Source organism: Streptopelia decaocto (assembly GCF_964273445.1).
Source record: "Streptopelia decaocto genome assembly, chromosome: 4".
Lineage (NCBI taxonomy): Eukaryota > Metazoa > Chordata > Aves > Columbiformes > Columbidae > Streptopelia > Streptopelia decaocto.
The window spans coordinates 54434775-54452452 of NC_138658.1; the positions used below are offsets into that span (position 1 = coordinate 54434775).

General features: G+C 40.1%; 1 protein-coding gene across 8 annotated transcripts in view; it reads right to left on the reverse strand.

Annotated features, from left to right (window-relative positions):
- Positions 1-402: 402 nt before the first annotated feature.
- The window catches only part of TBC1D1 (TBC1 domain family member 1), a 108509-nt gene continuing 91233 nt past the window's right edge, over positions 403-17678 (reverse strand). For all 8 annotated transcript variants that reach the window (XM_082051918.1, XM_082051917.1, XM_082051919.1 and 5 more), the window contains 6 exons: positions 15982-16140; positions 12460-12704; positions 11849-12008; positions 7830-7999; positions 4849-5019; positions 403-1404 (listed from right to left, as the gene is read on the reverse strand). In XM_082051918.1, coding sequence (XP_081908044.1) covers positions 1210-1404; positions 4849-5019; positions 7830-7999; positions 11849-12008; positions 12460-12704; positions 15982-16140 — 1100 coding nt within the window. In that variant the 3' untranslated portion in view covers positions 403-1209. The remainder of the gene's footprint in view (positions 1405-4848; positions 5020-7829; positions 8000-11848; positions 12009-12459; positions 12705-15981; positions 16141-17678) is intronic.

Genomic DNA, 17678 nt, shown 5'->3' on the forward strand with positions numbered 1-17678 from the left:
TACAGCAGTGGTATGTTCACTGGCCTGAAAACTACTTTCATTGCATTAAGGAAAATGAGGTGTTCAGTGGTTTTTTTTTTTTGCTTACATGTGTAATCTTACTCGACAGATGCATTGTAAAAATAATGGTATCCTAATTCAAACTGCTCTGCCCTTTATAAAGCAGTTTAAGCATATCTGGCACAACATGAAGCTCTTGAAATGCCTCCACTACTTCAGAAAGAGTCTTAAAGAATAACATCTCCCAGAGGATGGGTGGGCACAGAGTACTAAATAAAGGGGGGAAAAAATGACAGCGGGCATTAGTTTCTCAGCAAAAGGATGTCTTACATCACACAGCACATCAGAAATAAATAAGATGAAACCTGAAGAATCTGAATATAAATTCTGGGATGATGTTGCGAGAGTTACAGGTATGTCAGTGTATTTTGTTAAGTACAATGCAGTTACTATATACAGTATATCAGATAATGCCAACTAACGATACACTAAATTAACGGTTGCTAAACAAAAAAATATTAAAACAATGTACTTATAAAAACAAATGACAACCCCACAATTATGCATAGTTACATATGACGAAGTCCAGCTCCCTGGAGTCCAATAGATTTGACACCTTCAAGCATCAGGAAGCAGTTTTCTGAAGTGTAAACAACATCATTATCAGAACCCAGTCAAGCTGCAGGGGAATTAGACTGTCATAAATATCTCGAGTCCAATCACAAAACTCTCTGTAAATGTCACCATGGCATAGCTGCAATGGGGCAGTCACCCATTCAAAGTTTTTACATTGCTGTATTTCTTCAATGCACCTTCTAAAGGATGTGCTATTTAATGTGGTGGTGATATACACACAAAATATGGAACAGACACAAAGCACTTAGGTTTAGAAGCACTTATGGAAGTATCCACGACATCTTTACAGTGTACTGTGTATGACTGCACGCACTATTAAGTTTCTCCAGCTTGTTATTACGTGGCATCTTACTGTTCATAGTATTTCTACATACTAAGAAGAAAGAGCCTTCTCCCCGAGAAACCAGCTTCTCTGATGCGGGAAGCCACCATGCCTGTATCTTGCTTTGCTACAGTAAGGCATGTACAATGAATGTGACAATGTCAAATTCCCATGGATCATGACAAAAAGACCCAGTTCTTCCCTTTGTTTCTTTGCTCAGCTTCTCTGCTCTGACATTACAACTGTGAATGTCAGTCAGCATCCGTGTGTTTAGTAAGCAGAGGCTTCCCGTCCGTATCACCAATCTTTTTCCGCATCTCTTCCACTGCTTTCAGCAAAGCCGCTCGCTCCTGCTCAAGAGTGAGAATGGACTGCTTCAGTTTGCCTTCATTGGTCAATAAAAGCTCTACTGTGGCTTCAAGGTTTTGGATCTTTCCATTAGCCACCTTTCAAAACAAAAAGAAATGAGGAGGAGGGAAGAGGGGAAGAAAAAAAAATGAAACCAACTTTACACTATTTTATGAGATACATTAATACATATAAAATACTTTCCAAATAAAAAATTGCAAAGGTAAAATCACAGAATCACAGAATCGACTGGGTTGGAAAAGACCTCAGAGATCATCGAGTCCAACCCTTGGTCCAACTCTAGTCTGTTTATTAGATCATGGCACTAAGTGCCATGTCCAATCTCCGTTTAAAAACCTCCAGGGACGGCGAGTCCACCACCTCCCTGGGCAGCCATTCCAATGCCTGACCACTCTCTCTGTAAAGAATTTCTTTCTAATATCCAGCCTAAATTTCCCCTGGCAGAGTTTAAGCCCATGCCCCCTTGTCCTATTGCTAACTGCCTGGGAGAAGAGACCAATCCCCACCTGGCTATAACTTCCCTTCAGGTAGTTATAGAGAGTGATGAGGTCACCTCTAAGCCTCCTCTTCTCTAGACTAAACAACCCCAGCTCCCTCAGCCTCTCCCCATAGGTCTTATGCTCAAGTCCCTTCACCAGTCTTGTTGCTCTTCTCTGGACTCGCTCCAGCACTTCAATGTCTTTCCTGAACTGAGGGGCCCAGAACTGAACACAATACTCCAGGTGTGGCCTCACCAATGCAGAGTACAGGGGAAGGATCACTTCCCTTGTCCTGCTGACCACGCTATTTTTGATACAGGACAGGATACCATTGGCCTTTTTGGCCACCTGGGCACACTGATGGCTCATGTTGAGCTTCCTGTCAATTAGTACCCCCAGGTCCCTTTCTGTCTGACTGCTCTCCAGCCACTCTGCACCCAGCCTGTAGCGCTGCAGGGGGTTGTTGTGACCAAAGTGCAGCACCCGGCACTTGGCCTTGTTGAACTTCATCCCATTGGAATCAGCCCATTTTTCCAGTCTGTCCAGATCCCTCTGCAGAGCCCTCCTGCCTTCCAGCAGGTCGACACTCCCTCCCAACTTGGTGTCATCAGCAAATTTGCTGATGATGGTCTCAATTCCCTCATCTAAATCGTCAATAAAGATGTTAAATAGGACTGGACCCAACACCGACCCCTGGGGAACACCACTAGTGACTGGCCGCCAGCTGGATGCAGCCCCATTCACCAGCACTCTCTGGGCCCGGCCCTCCAGCCAGTTCTTAACCCAGCGTAGAGTACACTTGTCCAAGCCATGGGCTACCAGCTTTTGCAGGAGTATATTATGGGAGACAGTGTCAAAGGCCTTGCTGAAGTCCAGATAGACCACATCCACGGCTTTCCCCTCATCCACCAGGTGAGTTACCTGATCATAAAAGGAGATCAGGTTGGTCAGACAGGACCTGCCTCTCCTAAACCTATGCTGGCTGGGTCTGATCCCTTGTCCATCCTGAAGGTGCTGTGTGATTCCATTCAGGATGATCTGCTCCATAACCCTGCCAGGCACCGAGGTCAGGCTGACAGGCCTGTAGTTGCCAGGGTCAGCAAGTATGCAAGTATGAATGTTATTAAATCTCTGTACTTCAGACTACAACTATGCTGCTGCCTGTAACAAGAAATTTACCTCTCCCAACTTGATTGCTTGGATTGGTTCACAATTAAACTCAGAATATAACGCAAAGTAATTAATTAAAGTAATGACTTAGAAAGTTATGAAGTTTGCAAATTATATAACAAAGAACTGCAGATAAGATAAGCCATGGGTCAGCTGGGAGACACTTCTGGCCAGTCATATTTCTTGAATTCCACATGCTTTGCAAAGCAAAGACAAGCCAGCCTGTGAGCTGCATCCTTATTTCACCTCTACATTGAGTCCAAGAAATGCCAGATATGGAGGCAAAGTGGAAGGAAGGGCTTTAGTGCAATATGCAAATAGACAACACATCTTGAAAAATTCCAAAATGCTCCTTTGAAAGGCTGCACACATGGGCATTCTACTTCATGATGAAACAAGCATCAGATCATTCAAACTCATCACATGAGATCTGTAGCTGAGGTAAAGAAGCAGAGATCTCTTTGGGAGTTTCAGAACTGGGTAACATTTGGAGAAAAGAGCACTGGATGGTCTTCGCTTTCAGGGAATTATTTGCCTTTCCGATGAGCCTGCTGCCCTTCATGCAGTTATGGTGGGTTATAAAGTTCAGCCTTTGGGGGCAAAATATTGACAAACCATGACCCACATTGTTTGGTGATGCATTTTCCTCTCATCAGCAATAGGTCACCGTTGACCATAGGAAACAGCGGCTGATGAAGCCCACCTCCAAGACAAAGGGATTCCTCCAGCACCACAGACAGCTATTAATAAGTTCCCCACCACATGTTAGGTGCTGACTTGCCGGCACCCAGGTGGAGATGAGCTTTGTAAAAACCTATTCAGGGCTGCAAAGTCTTCAGGGGCAGGAGGGGGTGGAAAACCCCCTTATGCAGGTATCTATAGAACATCACATCTTGAATCTCAGCCCAGAAAGCCCACTTCATTCAACAATGTCACTGCCCATGTGCCTGAAGCGCTACGAAAATATCTTGCAGAGAAGTATCTCTTCTTCTGACTTGGCTAAGGCTCATCTTAGAACGTGAAACAGCTTCAGATCTCACAGGGTCAGAACTTACAGCTTAAGCACAGCTTAAACCTGCACAGTTAGCTAGCTTTAGTCATGATACAGGACCGATGGATGAGAAACCTGAACTCCTTCCCTTGCCTATTATCTTACAAAGTCTATGTCTGTAACAGTAATTGAGAGGCTTGAAATATCTGCTTCCTACCCTTGACGTCTCTTTCTCCATCAAACTAAATGCACAGTCAAAAGTTTTACAACAAATGTTCTGTTATACAGCAGCCAGAAATCTGACTTCTTGAAGACTTAAGCAAAGAATAACCCCTACAGAGACCAGGTGTGCTGCCTTTGAAAATGCTGCAAACCAAGCAGGTACCAAGCATGTATTATAAATTATTATTTCACATATTGTCTAAACAATCTGGATAACAGTTTAAAAAAATCTTCCACTAAAGAGTATGTCTTTACAGACAATGTAATCCATATCTGATGTATCTCTAAATTGTAACACTGCTCTTGGCTCTCCCATTACTGATAGCCTAGTATCCTTGCTATAATAAAGCAGTGACTGAAAATGTAAAAATGAAGTTGAGAAAGCACTTTGAGTATTTTAGTCTTCTACAGCTATGAGTTTAATTACAAGAGAAGAGAGAGTGTGATGAACCACCTTTTCACTAATGGCAAGAATATACTTTATCTACCCCCTCTCAGAATTTCTTCTGCATTTAAACATTAAAGGCTAATGTAAATAGAATTGCAAGTGGCTACGCTTTAAAGTCACTAGACCAAACACCAATCTCTCCTGTGCCTTTGTCTCTTCTGAAAAGGTAGATAAATTAGAATGTTAATTAAATATGAATTATAAATTGTACCTGCAGTTCTTCCAGAAGATCAAAGTTTTGTTTGCGCAAGCTACTGTTTGCCTTTTCTAATTTATCCAGTCTCTGATTGTCATTTAAAGATGAATCTATAAGCTCATCCTGAAGCACATGGTATTCAACTTCATAAGCTTGCAACTGCTTGGCAATATCCATTTCAAACACCTGTTGTATATAAAAATATTATTAGGTGCTGTGCAGATAAAAAATACAGCTCATTCTATTCTTTAAAATCTGTGGATCTAGACGAGGATATTTAATCACTGCATACAAAAAATAAAGGACTTAATTTTTGGCATTCACATTTCCTACTCTGGGAATGGCAAGACTGAGGCAGTGGAGTGCAATATGTTGGCATTGGATCTACTGAAAACCTTTGCTACTGATTTGCCGATTACTTCAGTAAAAGCACTTACAGTAAAGTTTTCAACAAGTGTAGACTTTGTAGGGCAATCCCCTTTTGGGATTTCAAAATTAATGCATCTCAGTTTGGCAGAAACCCTCCTAGTCACACTTGGATTTTGATATCATTTTTCTTAGAAAAGTGTGGTCCAAGCACATGTGCCACAAGTACAAGTGTAAGGCTAAGCAGAATGAAAACTTTAAATGAAAACCAGTAAACCTTGCTAGGTTTATTTATGATTCTACAGTACTCTTAGAGATTGAAAGAAAATGAAATAATCTATCCTTACACTAATACAGTTAATGGAAACATTATGTAATGTCAAAGCAGATTTCTATTATTGTTAACTATGAATCACCAAAACGAGTGCTCAGCCTTACACATGAATATTAACAAAACCATTTACTTGAAAAGTACATAAATAAATTCAGGTGCAGAAAGTGACACAAAGGAATAAAAAATGCTATAGTATTTTCCTTTTTCTGGGTTTTGGCAAACATCTGCTTTCAAATTGCTCAGGAAATATGACTCTAATATCCTTGAGTTAGTTTTCGCCTCTGAAAGCAGTGAAGGGGCTGACAAATGAAAAGGACAAGTGTGCCAATCATAGAACACAGTAGAAACAAAAGCTGATTTAAAAATGTATCTGGAAAATAGCCCAAGAATAGAAGTTTGAGGGTTATTCTTTATTTTTAAACCTCTTGTACTTTATTCCTTTTGGAAATTAGTCAAAAATCAAATCTTATCTTAAATACCTGTTGAAATAACAAGAATTATTTCATATTTTATCTACTTTATCTACAAAATATTAGCTGTTGGACAAAGTTAATGAAAACATCAGTTTATTAAATGTCTGACACCTGTTACATATAATATAAAAAGTCTCTCAAATAGTTGTATGGCAGCAGAAACACACACACTAAGCATCTAAGTACAGAAAGCTCAAATACAATTTTCATTTCAGTTTGGCTACACATATGGAACTTCCACTTTCTGTAAATCTGAGCATCGCTGGAGAACACACACTGTTGAAATTTCAATAAAACAAACGGTGCCACCCAGCAGAGCAGAATGCTGGCTCCTCTCATGACCTCTGCCACTTCTAGCCTCTGTGCTCTTGAGAAGGGAGAGAAATCCCTGCTGTCATACCCAGCATATCAAATCTGAAAGTGGGGAAGCATGAAGCAAATCAAAAGCTTGACTTGAAAGCCAGCTAACTGAAGGCATGTTAGGGCATGTAAACCACAGGCCATGGTGCAGAAGGCATGAGGAGGATGTGGATTAGCCCAGGAGCTGTGTATGGACTCTAGGGCTGGTCAAACAGCGGCTCTCTTCAAAGGAAGCCCTGATCAAAGTGGGGAAACTGCTCCCTCTCCCTTCAGCTCACACTACCTGCCCACTTTAAATCTAGAGCAGTTCAAGCCGCCTCAACAGAGTATCTCTCCCTGCTTCTGCTCAAAGCCAATGCCTTTCTGCAGGTTGCCCAAGCACTGCAGGTCTCTGCAGAGCTGTGTACCCCAGGCTTTCAGCCTGACAGATGACATCCATCCCCTCTGCCCACTAGAAGTCCCTTGCTTTCCCTCCCTTCGCACAGGCTTTCTAGTTCTCCCCCTCCTTCCTTTGATAGAAAGCACCAGAAGCAACGCTCCTGATCCTAATCTGAGCGCATGTTCTCTTCTGAGCAGAAGGGACCCCTCGCAAGCATCCCGCAGTGCCCTGTGCTGCTGCCGGCTGGCTTCATCAACCCACAGGCCTTGCAGATCTCCTTTGGCCCGGGGTGCCTGCCAGGCATTTGCAGTTCTCTGCAGCACTCCCCCCATGGTTCGGACCACAAAAGGCCTTCAGAAAAACCTGCTGCAAATTAGATGTCAAGCGTAACAGTCAGGGTTTCTAAACAGGCAAGCCTTAACAGCAATCATTTGTGATTTTTTTCAAATCCTATAGCTATAGTCTGGAGCCTTCTGCTAGATTAGCAATATTGCATTATTTTCCTTGCCTGCCATTTAAAAAAGTCTATCAAGGATGGCCAGTGTTTGGTGGCACTGCTCACTGCGAGGGCCTGCACTGGCCCCTGAACTCCTGGCAGAAACACAAGGGCAGTGTTGTAATGAACCAGTACAGGCAAAGTCAACTTAGGCAGGCTTCTGACTTCAGTAAGGAAGGTCAGCATTTGTGAGGCTCTTGTGAGTCAATTTTTGCTTCTGAAATGAGACTTGGAGAGCAAGATTCTTTGGGGACAGAAAGACTCAGACAGCTTTTAGCCCCTCTTGTTGCTGTTTTTGTGAAATGCACTGCGTATGGGCTATACTATTACTGCCAATAATAGGCTTTACGCACACTTAAAATAACAGTAAGTTCATTTTCATGAAAGACTTCATAAAGTGACCATAATCAACATGTAGATGTATGAATACAAAGGTACTATACAAGTCACATGCTTCCAAAAGTTTTCAACATCCTCAGAACTACAATAACAGAATTCTCAGCTTGTAATGGGATACAAAGTTGTGGCTTTTCTCCCGGGAAAGAGCATTTATTTGCATACTACTTATATATTCAGATTATTTCATACCTGACTAATGGTCTTTTCCATCTGTACCAAGCCTAAGTTGGGGAGAGTGCTTTTAATAAAATCAACAATAGTTTCTAGGTTCTCATGCTGCAGAATCAAGGGCTTGTGGCTTCCCAAAAGGCTTAAAGCCACTTTAAATATGGCCTCTGATCCTTGAAGAAAGAGCATGTCTGTGAAAACAAAATAAAAACAGGGTACATTCAAGCAAGCACATTTTTTGACAAGAATATTAAACCAGTAAAATGTCCAAGGACAACAATTTCTCATAAGGGTGATGTGAAGGCTAGATATATGCTGCCAGACGCGTGCTTTTATCACTGTGGTTATGGCTTTGGAAATCTTATAGGATCAAAATTATTACTGTAAATAGCACATTCAACTAATACAATAAATTATTAATTTGTTTAGTGAGTTTTCATCCAAAAAATCCAATTCGAATTAAAGCTAAGTGCACAATAAATCAGGTAGTCGAGTTTCTCAGTGTTGCCACTTTTTGTCTATATTTTGTGGGTTTTTTTCTTTTGAGATGCTCATGGGAATCTGAATTTGAATAGAAAACTACACGTGAAGACAGAACCAAATATGTGAAGTTCTGTTATTTTCTCACCTGGTGCAGAAAGCTACAAAATTCTCTGTAATACAACACTGAACATGAGGCTAAATGCACACTTTCCAGCAGCTCCAAGTTTCATGTGCTTACTTATAGTATGTGTATCAACTACTTACGTTAATATTCTAATAGCTACACTAATAAGTACCCTGAAATCTTAATAATACAGCTTAAGAGTTAATATTGCAGGTGGCTCTGCAGTGACAGCGCCTGATGTACATTCAAGCACACTGAAACCACAGTGTACAGTGACCTTTCAGTGCAGCTTCCTTTCTTTTATTTTCTTTTCCTTTACAAGCTGTCTATGTCTTTATAAAAGAAAGAAACAGAGGACTGCAATGAAAGCATCAGACAAGAAACCCATCTTCACAAACCCATCTGTCCACAGCATAAACAGCATTGCCCTGCATCTGACTTTCCTGCTACCGTAACTCAGAATCTGCTCCTGGTTTTACTGACGGACTCACTACAGGCAAAAGCATCTAACATGTGAAATGATACTGGTAGAGGTGGAAAAGGAGAAGATACTGTGGTTTTATTCCATATTTCCTAAATATCTTTTTATTTTTAAACAGATTATTTCTTGCTCTTTTCCTTCCTTGTACTTGAAGCTGTGAATGAAGTCATGGTCACTTACAAAGTGGCACAATGACACCAAATAAACAGTATGTCTTGATCAAAAAAAAGTAGAGGAAAAAACCAACCACATAATAAGGGAAACAACTCCTAGCAAAACCACAGGTATCTCTGATGTAGTAAAGAATATATGAAAACACTGGCTAATGGCCTTTCTTAGTAATTTGTATCAGAATGAAATTCCCGCTTGAGTTCTTTCACCTGTAATGTTGAAATCATAACTCATTTCACCTCTTTCTCTATGAGAAAGAAAAACACAAGTAATAACCAACCACAAATCTTGCACTTTGTGCAAGTGGTGTAACATTTTTCAACTCTGACTCCATGTGAAGTTCAAAGGCAGGAATGATTGAAAAGTGGCAAAAGAGCAGGTATCTGTCTCAATCCTCTACTGAAACTTAAAACTATGGAAAAATGCTTTATAGGGGATGCTCTGTATTAGGACAGGGAATGCTAAAGAATAGCTAGGAAACACAAAGTGAAAAAAAAAAAAGATTAAAATGATGCATATTTATGATTCAGAACCTGTCCCATAAAGACATGCAGATGAACTCAAGGTGACCTGCAAGTTGTTAATAAATGTCTATATGAGCTGAGCTGGTAATATAGGGCTGAAATCCCTCTCTCATTTAAAAGAGCAAGTACTTAACAGAGACCTGTTTGTTACCCACTCCTCGCGCTTCCCGTTAAGTGGGCTGCCAGCCAACGACAGTACAGTAAAGGTACCAAATTAATGTCAGTGTGACTGGCAGCCTACAGGATTTTAAAATAAAAGATTGAAAAAAAATCAATTTTTATCTACAATCGTGAAACAAAATAAACATTATTCTACCAAGTTTCCCCCATTAAAAAGTAAATAGGGGTATAAAAGAACACAACTTTGTTAACACTGAACTTTCATTACATCCTACTCAGGAGAAGTGTTGAAAGTTTGGACAGATAATTAAAAAGTAAAAAGGAGTTTTGCTATTTGACTTATAAAGCAGTCTTTGGGTTAACCTCTTTCTAGCTCACTTCTTTTACATATTGCTTGTAAGACACCTGCAAAAAGTACACTACGGAAGTCTAAAGGAGGGGTCTGTAACAATTATATTGTTAAATAGCGGTGGGGATTCAAATATCAAGGGTTCAGAGACATCACATTAGAAAATGGCAGTGGAATTTTACAGTCTTAGTAACCTACAGGTGAGTTACTTCAACATTAAAAGGCAACATTCTTTCATCCCAAGGGCTCTATAATAAGTGAATGATGGAAAATGTACCTATGTTCTGCAAAAGCGTGTGGGCGCATGGGTCAGAACTTTATTCCTCTGAAGATCATGTATCTATGCCTTCTACTCTAATGTCAATCCTTGCTTTTTAAAGCCCTGCAGTCCTCCAATGAGAGATAAAATACTAATCCGTGTATTAAGGCAGAAATCCAAATATACTGAATACACAAGACACTTTTTTACTCTCACTGCTGTCACTTGGCCAATTCAAATATTTTTCTTATCATGCAGAATACTATGAATGATTAAGAATAACTGAAAGATTAACTGATTATAAACTCAGTATATGACACCCACATACAGCGCTTAATTTAATTCCTACAGATTATTACTGTCAGCTAGATACTTGTCAATGTACCTTAGCCAAACTTTGAACTGTTCCAAGAAAAAAAAAAAAAAAGCCGCTTTTCCTGGAGTTAAAATGCTAATCACACCAACCTTTTCACCGCCATTTCTTTTTAGCACTACTTTTGGCACGTCCTTAAACAGAAGCAGGATTTGATTCTTGTTGACTCTTCTCAGAATCTATATTCATTATTTGTTATTGTGGTAAATGAGACTTTTTTAAGTCAGGAAAGTGTCAATTTTAATAGTCTAATAAGTAATTACTTCATTAAATCTCTTAAATGCAATTGACTAAGCAAAAAGAAAATAGCTTCTCATTAGATGAGAGGAATCAGGGAGAAAGCTCCAATCCACCCTGCTCATCCTGGAAGATCCAGTAAAACATAATGAAACTGAAAATCAAACAACTGAAAAGGAAATAAAGCATCTTCTCAAATACCAAACAATTAATCTATGTAATACACATCCATGAGACAGTATCAAGGTGAATTCTTAATGGGAGCTTAATTTTTAAAAAAAGATAACTTCTGTAGATTCCAAAAATAGGTAACAGAAGTAACTTTAGAATCTAAACCCCCTATGCTTCCAAACATCTTCAGAAAGTGAGATTATCAGTCAGGCTACAAATTTTAAGGATAAGAAACACTAGTTTAAAAGTCCTATGTTTTTGCAGAGGAAATCTGTGATTAAACTGCAAGGGCCATCTCTGTTTTGAAAACAACCCTCAAAACAATTTTCCACTGACACTGTTGGAGATAATGATAATAGAGTAAATGGATATAGTTCTCACATGATGCCTTTGTTACATCTCTTCAGCTTGAAACTAACTAATTGTTGAAGTGCCATTATCTTAACACCATTCCTTCACAGCTTCAAGTTTCACATCTTCGCTACAAGTGGTTACAAGGTGGGAAAAGGTAACAAGGAGGATGAAAACACAGGAGAGTTTGGGACTGTCATAAGCTTTCCTCCTCTCTTTCCATTTTATTCTAAATACCACTTGCTCCATAAGATAACCTCTGTTGTTCTTCTGTTCATCAATAGTAAGTATAATGTTTCTCTGGATGTCTGAAACAGGTTGTATAATAACGCTGTTGCTAATGAAAGGACTCAAATATAAGACTTAAAAAAACCCCAGAAGATTTATGAAGAATTACCAAATACTCTGGCTACAAATCCGAGGGGAAACTGGGATGCAAACATGGTGAGAAACCAAGGAGCAGCATAAAGGCTGGGGCCAATCTCATGCTCCTCTAGGTGGTTATAGAGGTCTCGATGGTAGTCATGAAGCAGTCGAGACAGTTGATACATCTGGATCTGCATGAAATAAGAACAAAGAGACTAAAGATAAACATGTTTTAACACTCATAGTAGCAAAGTCCATACTTCACACTCTTACTACAAACAGTGAAATATATTTGTCAATTGCTGTCTCTACAGAATTATGTGACGAAAAGAAATAGTCCGAAGCCACCGAGAAGTCTAAAGATGGGTCAACTGCGAGCCTAAGACAGACTCATTTACAGGGTTGTTTGAACCTCAGAAAACATATAACAGAGTTCTTCCTATTCATGGTTTTCACAGTTTCCCCAGTTGCCTTTTTATTTGAAACTACTGCATTTAAGCTGATGCATTCTTTTTCCACATTATCCTTCTCCATTTTTGTGAACTGACTTTAATTGCAAGTCCAGATTTTGACAATGCTACTGATATTGCATTATTATGACTTATCATTAGCACCCCTTAATTAGAAAAATTGAAATAATACCTGTAGAATTGTCATATCAGGACGATACTGTTTTCTCAGGCCAATGTCAAACATGAGAAACTTCAGCATTTTAAAAGCATCTTCCTCGCTCATATGAAGCAGTAAAACTCCTGCTACAAAACTGAGGCCCTGGCAATATCCTACTTCCTGGTCCAGAAGTGAATAGGCCTTCAAAATATTGTAGAGTGACAGCTGCCCAGCTCCAAGCTGTGCTGAGAAGTACGGATGAGTTGGAAACGTGCGCCCTGTGAAAACAGCTGAAGTTAATGACTTAAAAGATAAAAAAAAAATACTTGCCACATTATCAAATTAAACAGTCTTTCAAAAGGTAGATTATTCTGAAAGGTAGATTCTTTGTCAATCTTCAGGAAGACCATAAGGAAGCTAACAACACAGAACTACTGACTCTCAACAGATAAAGACTTCTCCGATTAGTTTTGTTACAGTAGCTGCAAAATTAATTTAGAAATTGTCAGAGAAGACAGGCTCTGGGACGGTCTGTTATTTGGAACAGCTAAGTAACTGGTTCTTAAGACTGGCCCTTGATCAGTTTGTTAAAGGGCTTACAGGGGGTGGATGCCCACAATAGTGAGAGACTCTTTTCAGTGTCTCAATGACTCACCCAGTCCTCTTTTTTCAATTAAAAAGTGTTGGGGTTTAGGCAACTATCAGGATCCAGACACAGAACATCTGAGCTCTCTGGCTTTGAGCCCCTTCCCTTTCTCTTTTCTTCTTCCCAGTAAATGTGTCTCGTCACCTCCCTCCTTGCCTTGGTCCCTCCCAGTCTCATGGGTCCTTCCTCCTTCCCTGCAGCAAGAAGCTCAGGCTCTTCCATGAGCTGATCCAGTTCACTAATCTGGGAGAAAAATCCCCTTTTACATGGAGTTAGTCCTTGAGCCCTGTCACTCAGCTGTGTCAGCTCCAAGAGGCGTCCCATGAACACCAGCACAAGTGACAAGTGCTTGGAGAACGGGAGTCAGTTGTTGGAGCAAAACTTCCTGTTGATAGCAATGGGCTTTGGATCTATTCCCCACATCTCTTTAAATCCCAGCCTAAGAGAAACTATGCTAAGTGCAGAGCTGTAGGAACACAATTGAGCTACTTCCAGTCCTTCAGTTCTAGAGCAAGATGATGGCTTCTACCCCAGACTGGCTTATCTGTGTGTGAATTTTCACACAGAGCTAGGACCCACAATCCAGCTAGGTAACTTACACAATCAGTTTCACTAACAATATTTACTCAGTGAGTAAAAACTCAATATGTCTTTTTTTTTCTGCAGCCCATACAATATCAAGAATTGTGTAGCTACATATATATAATATGATATATGCTATGGACACAAATTCAAATACAGGGAATTCCACCTAACGTAAGAAAAAAATCTTTATTGTAAGGGTGGCCAGGCACAGGCTGCCCAGAGAAGTTATGGAGTCTCTATCTGTGGACATACTCAAAACCTGAGAGAACATGGTCCTGGGCAACCTGCTTTAGATGACCCTGCTTTGAGCATGGGGGTTGGACTAGATGATCTCAAGAGCTCCCTTCCAACCTCAACCACCCTATGCTTCTGTGAAGAGAGACATCAAAGGCTTCATGTTTACAGATTTTCTCACAAAACTTTTCCAAAAGGGAATATTTTCATTTCTAAGGAAAAAACCCTCCCCCTATCAGATTTCCCCTGTGAAATACCTCAACAAAGAAGAAATGTGAATACCTCTTTTGTTCTAGTATTAAGCGGAGCTTGTTTTTCGGTTGCCCACTTGTTAAATACTGCCCCACCCTCTAGCTCCTGGAATGCTGCTGTGCTGCCAGATAGTATCAGAGCTCCTGTTTCAAGAGGACAAAGCTGGGGGCAGAGTCCTGCCATATGGTAGCTGCTCTAGCCTGTGACATGGGACACCAGCATTCAGTTCCTGAACAGGTCTCCTCCAGCCAGGCTGTCACAGAGCTGAACCTTACAGAATCAGTATTTGCACGCAGCAAGGCTCCTTTCATATAGGTCATGAAGAAAAGTTAAAAACTGAGCAAGTATAAAAATGCAAAGAAGATCCAAAAAATAGTAAATGGGGGAGGCGCAGAACTGCTAAACTCACAAGCTTATTTGCTTCTGGGGACCCTGGTGATGACTTAACTAAGAATTTTAGCTTTTACTTTGGAGCAAACAACTCCTGGCCCTGCTGGAAAGAGACTCTAAATGAACTGTGATACCTCAAGACCATCAGAATGAGAAAGTAAGTACCTACTACTTTATTTTTGAAAGGTAGGTAAAACAAAACATAATTTTCTACTGTGTTCACAAATAATGACGATTACAGAGGTTTCCTACACTGACAGCATCTGGAAATCAGTTTACCTTACCTTACTGAGAGAAGAAATCATCTACTGAACATGACTTTGGTGTTCAGGACCTGAAAACACCAGAGCCTGCAGTGATTGTGTAGGTGGGGCCACAAAACAAAATACACACAAAAAGCCATCAGGGAATTGTGGCTTTGTTCTTGTCCATGTAATGAAATAGCACTGTGACAAGGAAACTGGTCCAGGAAAGCAGCTGCAATACCCTACCTCTGCATCCAGACACACTCTGCTGTCCTCATCCTCAGGAACCACTATACACAGCTGAGGCTGCACAAATTCAACTGAGCGTGAGCAATACTATTATTGCATTGGCTCATACTGTGTTAGCAAGACTTCTTTAGCTTAATTCAGGATTTTTTTTAAAAAATATTACAACCATATTTTGCAAGAACACAGGTTTTTCTCTCAAGGGAAAAGTTCACGCTTTCAGAAGGATTCTTAAAGATCTGCTTAAGAGAAACACTTCCGATAGCCTGAAGGAACACAAGTCAGAACATGCAAATCCCTTCTAGCTGCCTATCCAGTTATGCTGTCTGTCACTGTGCTGCACTACTCTATCTCCACGTGAATCCCCAAAGTCTTCAAGCTTCCTAGTTTCATCTTACTGAAACAACAGGGCCCAATCCTTCCCTCAGCTACTGGGCTAGCAAATCACTCCCCGCACAACCAACACTGTGCATGAAAACCACCATGAACTTACCAATTTGCCAACACACGCAGTCATTTGTTTCTGCAAGCAGAGCACACGGCTAAGACAAGAAAGTATTTGTGTGCAGAACCAGGCAGAAAACATGAACTGTTTGCTGAGCCGGCAAGCCCCAATCTGCTGGGTGAGCCACCCAAACTCGGCCTGATTGTGCTCCGGGCTGTCCAGGAGCTGTCCCACCCCCTGCCCTCTGCTGAAGGTGTTCAATTCACTAACCCAGCCCCAAACTACTCACCCCTTACTGAGGCACACAACTGCAACAGAACCACAGTGTTCACTGCGAGGGGTATCAGCACCAGGTACGCTGACTTGACTGATGGGTACTTGCTAAAAAATTGTCTCTGGTTGCAAATAAATATATCTCTCAAAAACAAAGTACCACTTCTGGTGCTGTGCCATCCAGCGGATTCCAGAGATCATAAACTCCTTATTTAATTTCAGACCGCTACTGTACTTACCTAGGTCAATAAGTATCGCATGTTGCTGGGAAGTTAGTTGTTTCAGGAGTTCTTTATAAGGTGTGTCCTTTGGTTGTTGTTTACTCGGAAACTGATGTTTAAGATGGTATTGCTCTGCTAGAAACTTCCAGATCTCCCCACGGTGGTGACGTGGTACTCCTGACAAAAGAAAGTCATTAAAACAGTAATTTGTATTCGTACTGAGAGTTCAGCTATAGTTGAGCTACAGGACTGAGGAAATGAAGATCTGTATCTGCTAGATATGCAAGCAGATCCCTATCTGCTAGATTCATATCTGCTATCTCCAGTAGACCACAGAAGCAGATCAAACTACAGTGCTCTTACTTCCTCAATCAGTGAAAGACATCAGCATCTTAATAGGAGAGATATAAAGTAGAAACAGGGTGAGCTGTCTGAGTCTAAGGTTGCCACTTCGATCCAGTCTGAGAAGTACTGGAAGAGGCAGCAAAAATTGCAATACTCGTCTCTGAAAAGTTACATGCTTATCTCCCTTTTTTCCATGTAAAGAACACAATAAAGCACCTCAACAGAACTAATTAACATTTTTCACTAATATACCACTGATACCATTGTTAGGAGTAAGTTTTAGGAAGGCAGGATGCACACATACCGAAAGTATACACAAGTACAAATAAGATGTGATGTAGAGACTATAACAGAAGGCAGATAATCAGAAAGCCAGTACTGTATTTCTAGTTTTGCTGCTGATTTGCTGAATGACTGGTACATGTAAAAATGTTTCAAAGCTTGAATTTCTTTCTTTATAAGAAGGGATGGCGCTACTTCACTATTTCACATAGGTAATGGTAGTTTCATTTGTACCTATATGCAAAGCTCTCAAAGTAACAGAAAGGTAATTGTTACACACATACTTTATTCACCACAAGACTGGCACTGTTACATTATCTACACAAGTAATGAATATACTGTTATTGGGAAAATATTCTGACTAATCCATGATGTACAGGAAACAGATATTACAGTTCGAAGTAACTTATGACTTGAAGATTTTTGGACTACTTTTTCCTTTTAGTATCTATGTAATATATGGACAATAGCAACAGGAGAAATCAAAACTGACCCAACCATACCACTGATATGGAAAAACAATAAAATATATTTGAACAATTTCACTGACTTCTCTAATATAAGCACAAAAGGATATAAATTAATCTCTGCAATATTTATTTTTACTACACTATCCATAATCCAGAGACAATTGCTTGAAAATGAAATGCTAGTAGAAATGTGTAATATGTGAATCCACATCACAAGTGCATTTAGAAAATATTTCTTTAAATTACTTTAGGGAACTTAAACCCTATTATTGAAAAGTCTCCAATATGAAACAGTGAGGGAAAGTGCTGCTTCAGACACCGAGCCAGGTTCTACTCTTCAGATACACATCTAATTCCCATTAGCTTCAGTGAGGTTGATAATGTTGCATAGGGAAGAACTGGCTTAATAGTGCACATATACAGCTTCAAAATGACAAATGAATTAAAACTCCCTTTAAGGAAGTAGCCTGATACTAAGTTTACCTCTGTATACATCAAACACAAAGTATTTAGTTTACTACTTGCTTAATGAAAGATGCACGACATTTAAGTATCTACTACAGTGATTAGAGGTGAAAACTATAAATTTGTTATCCTAATTAAAGCCCCATGCTTATT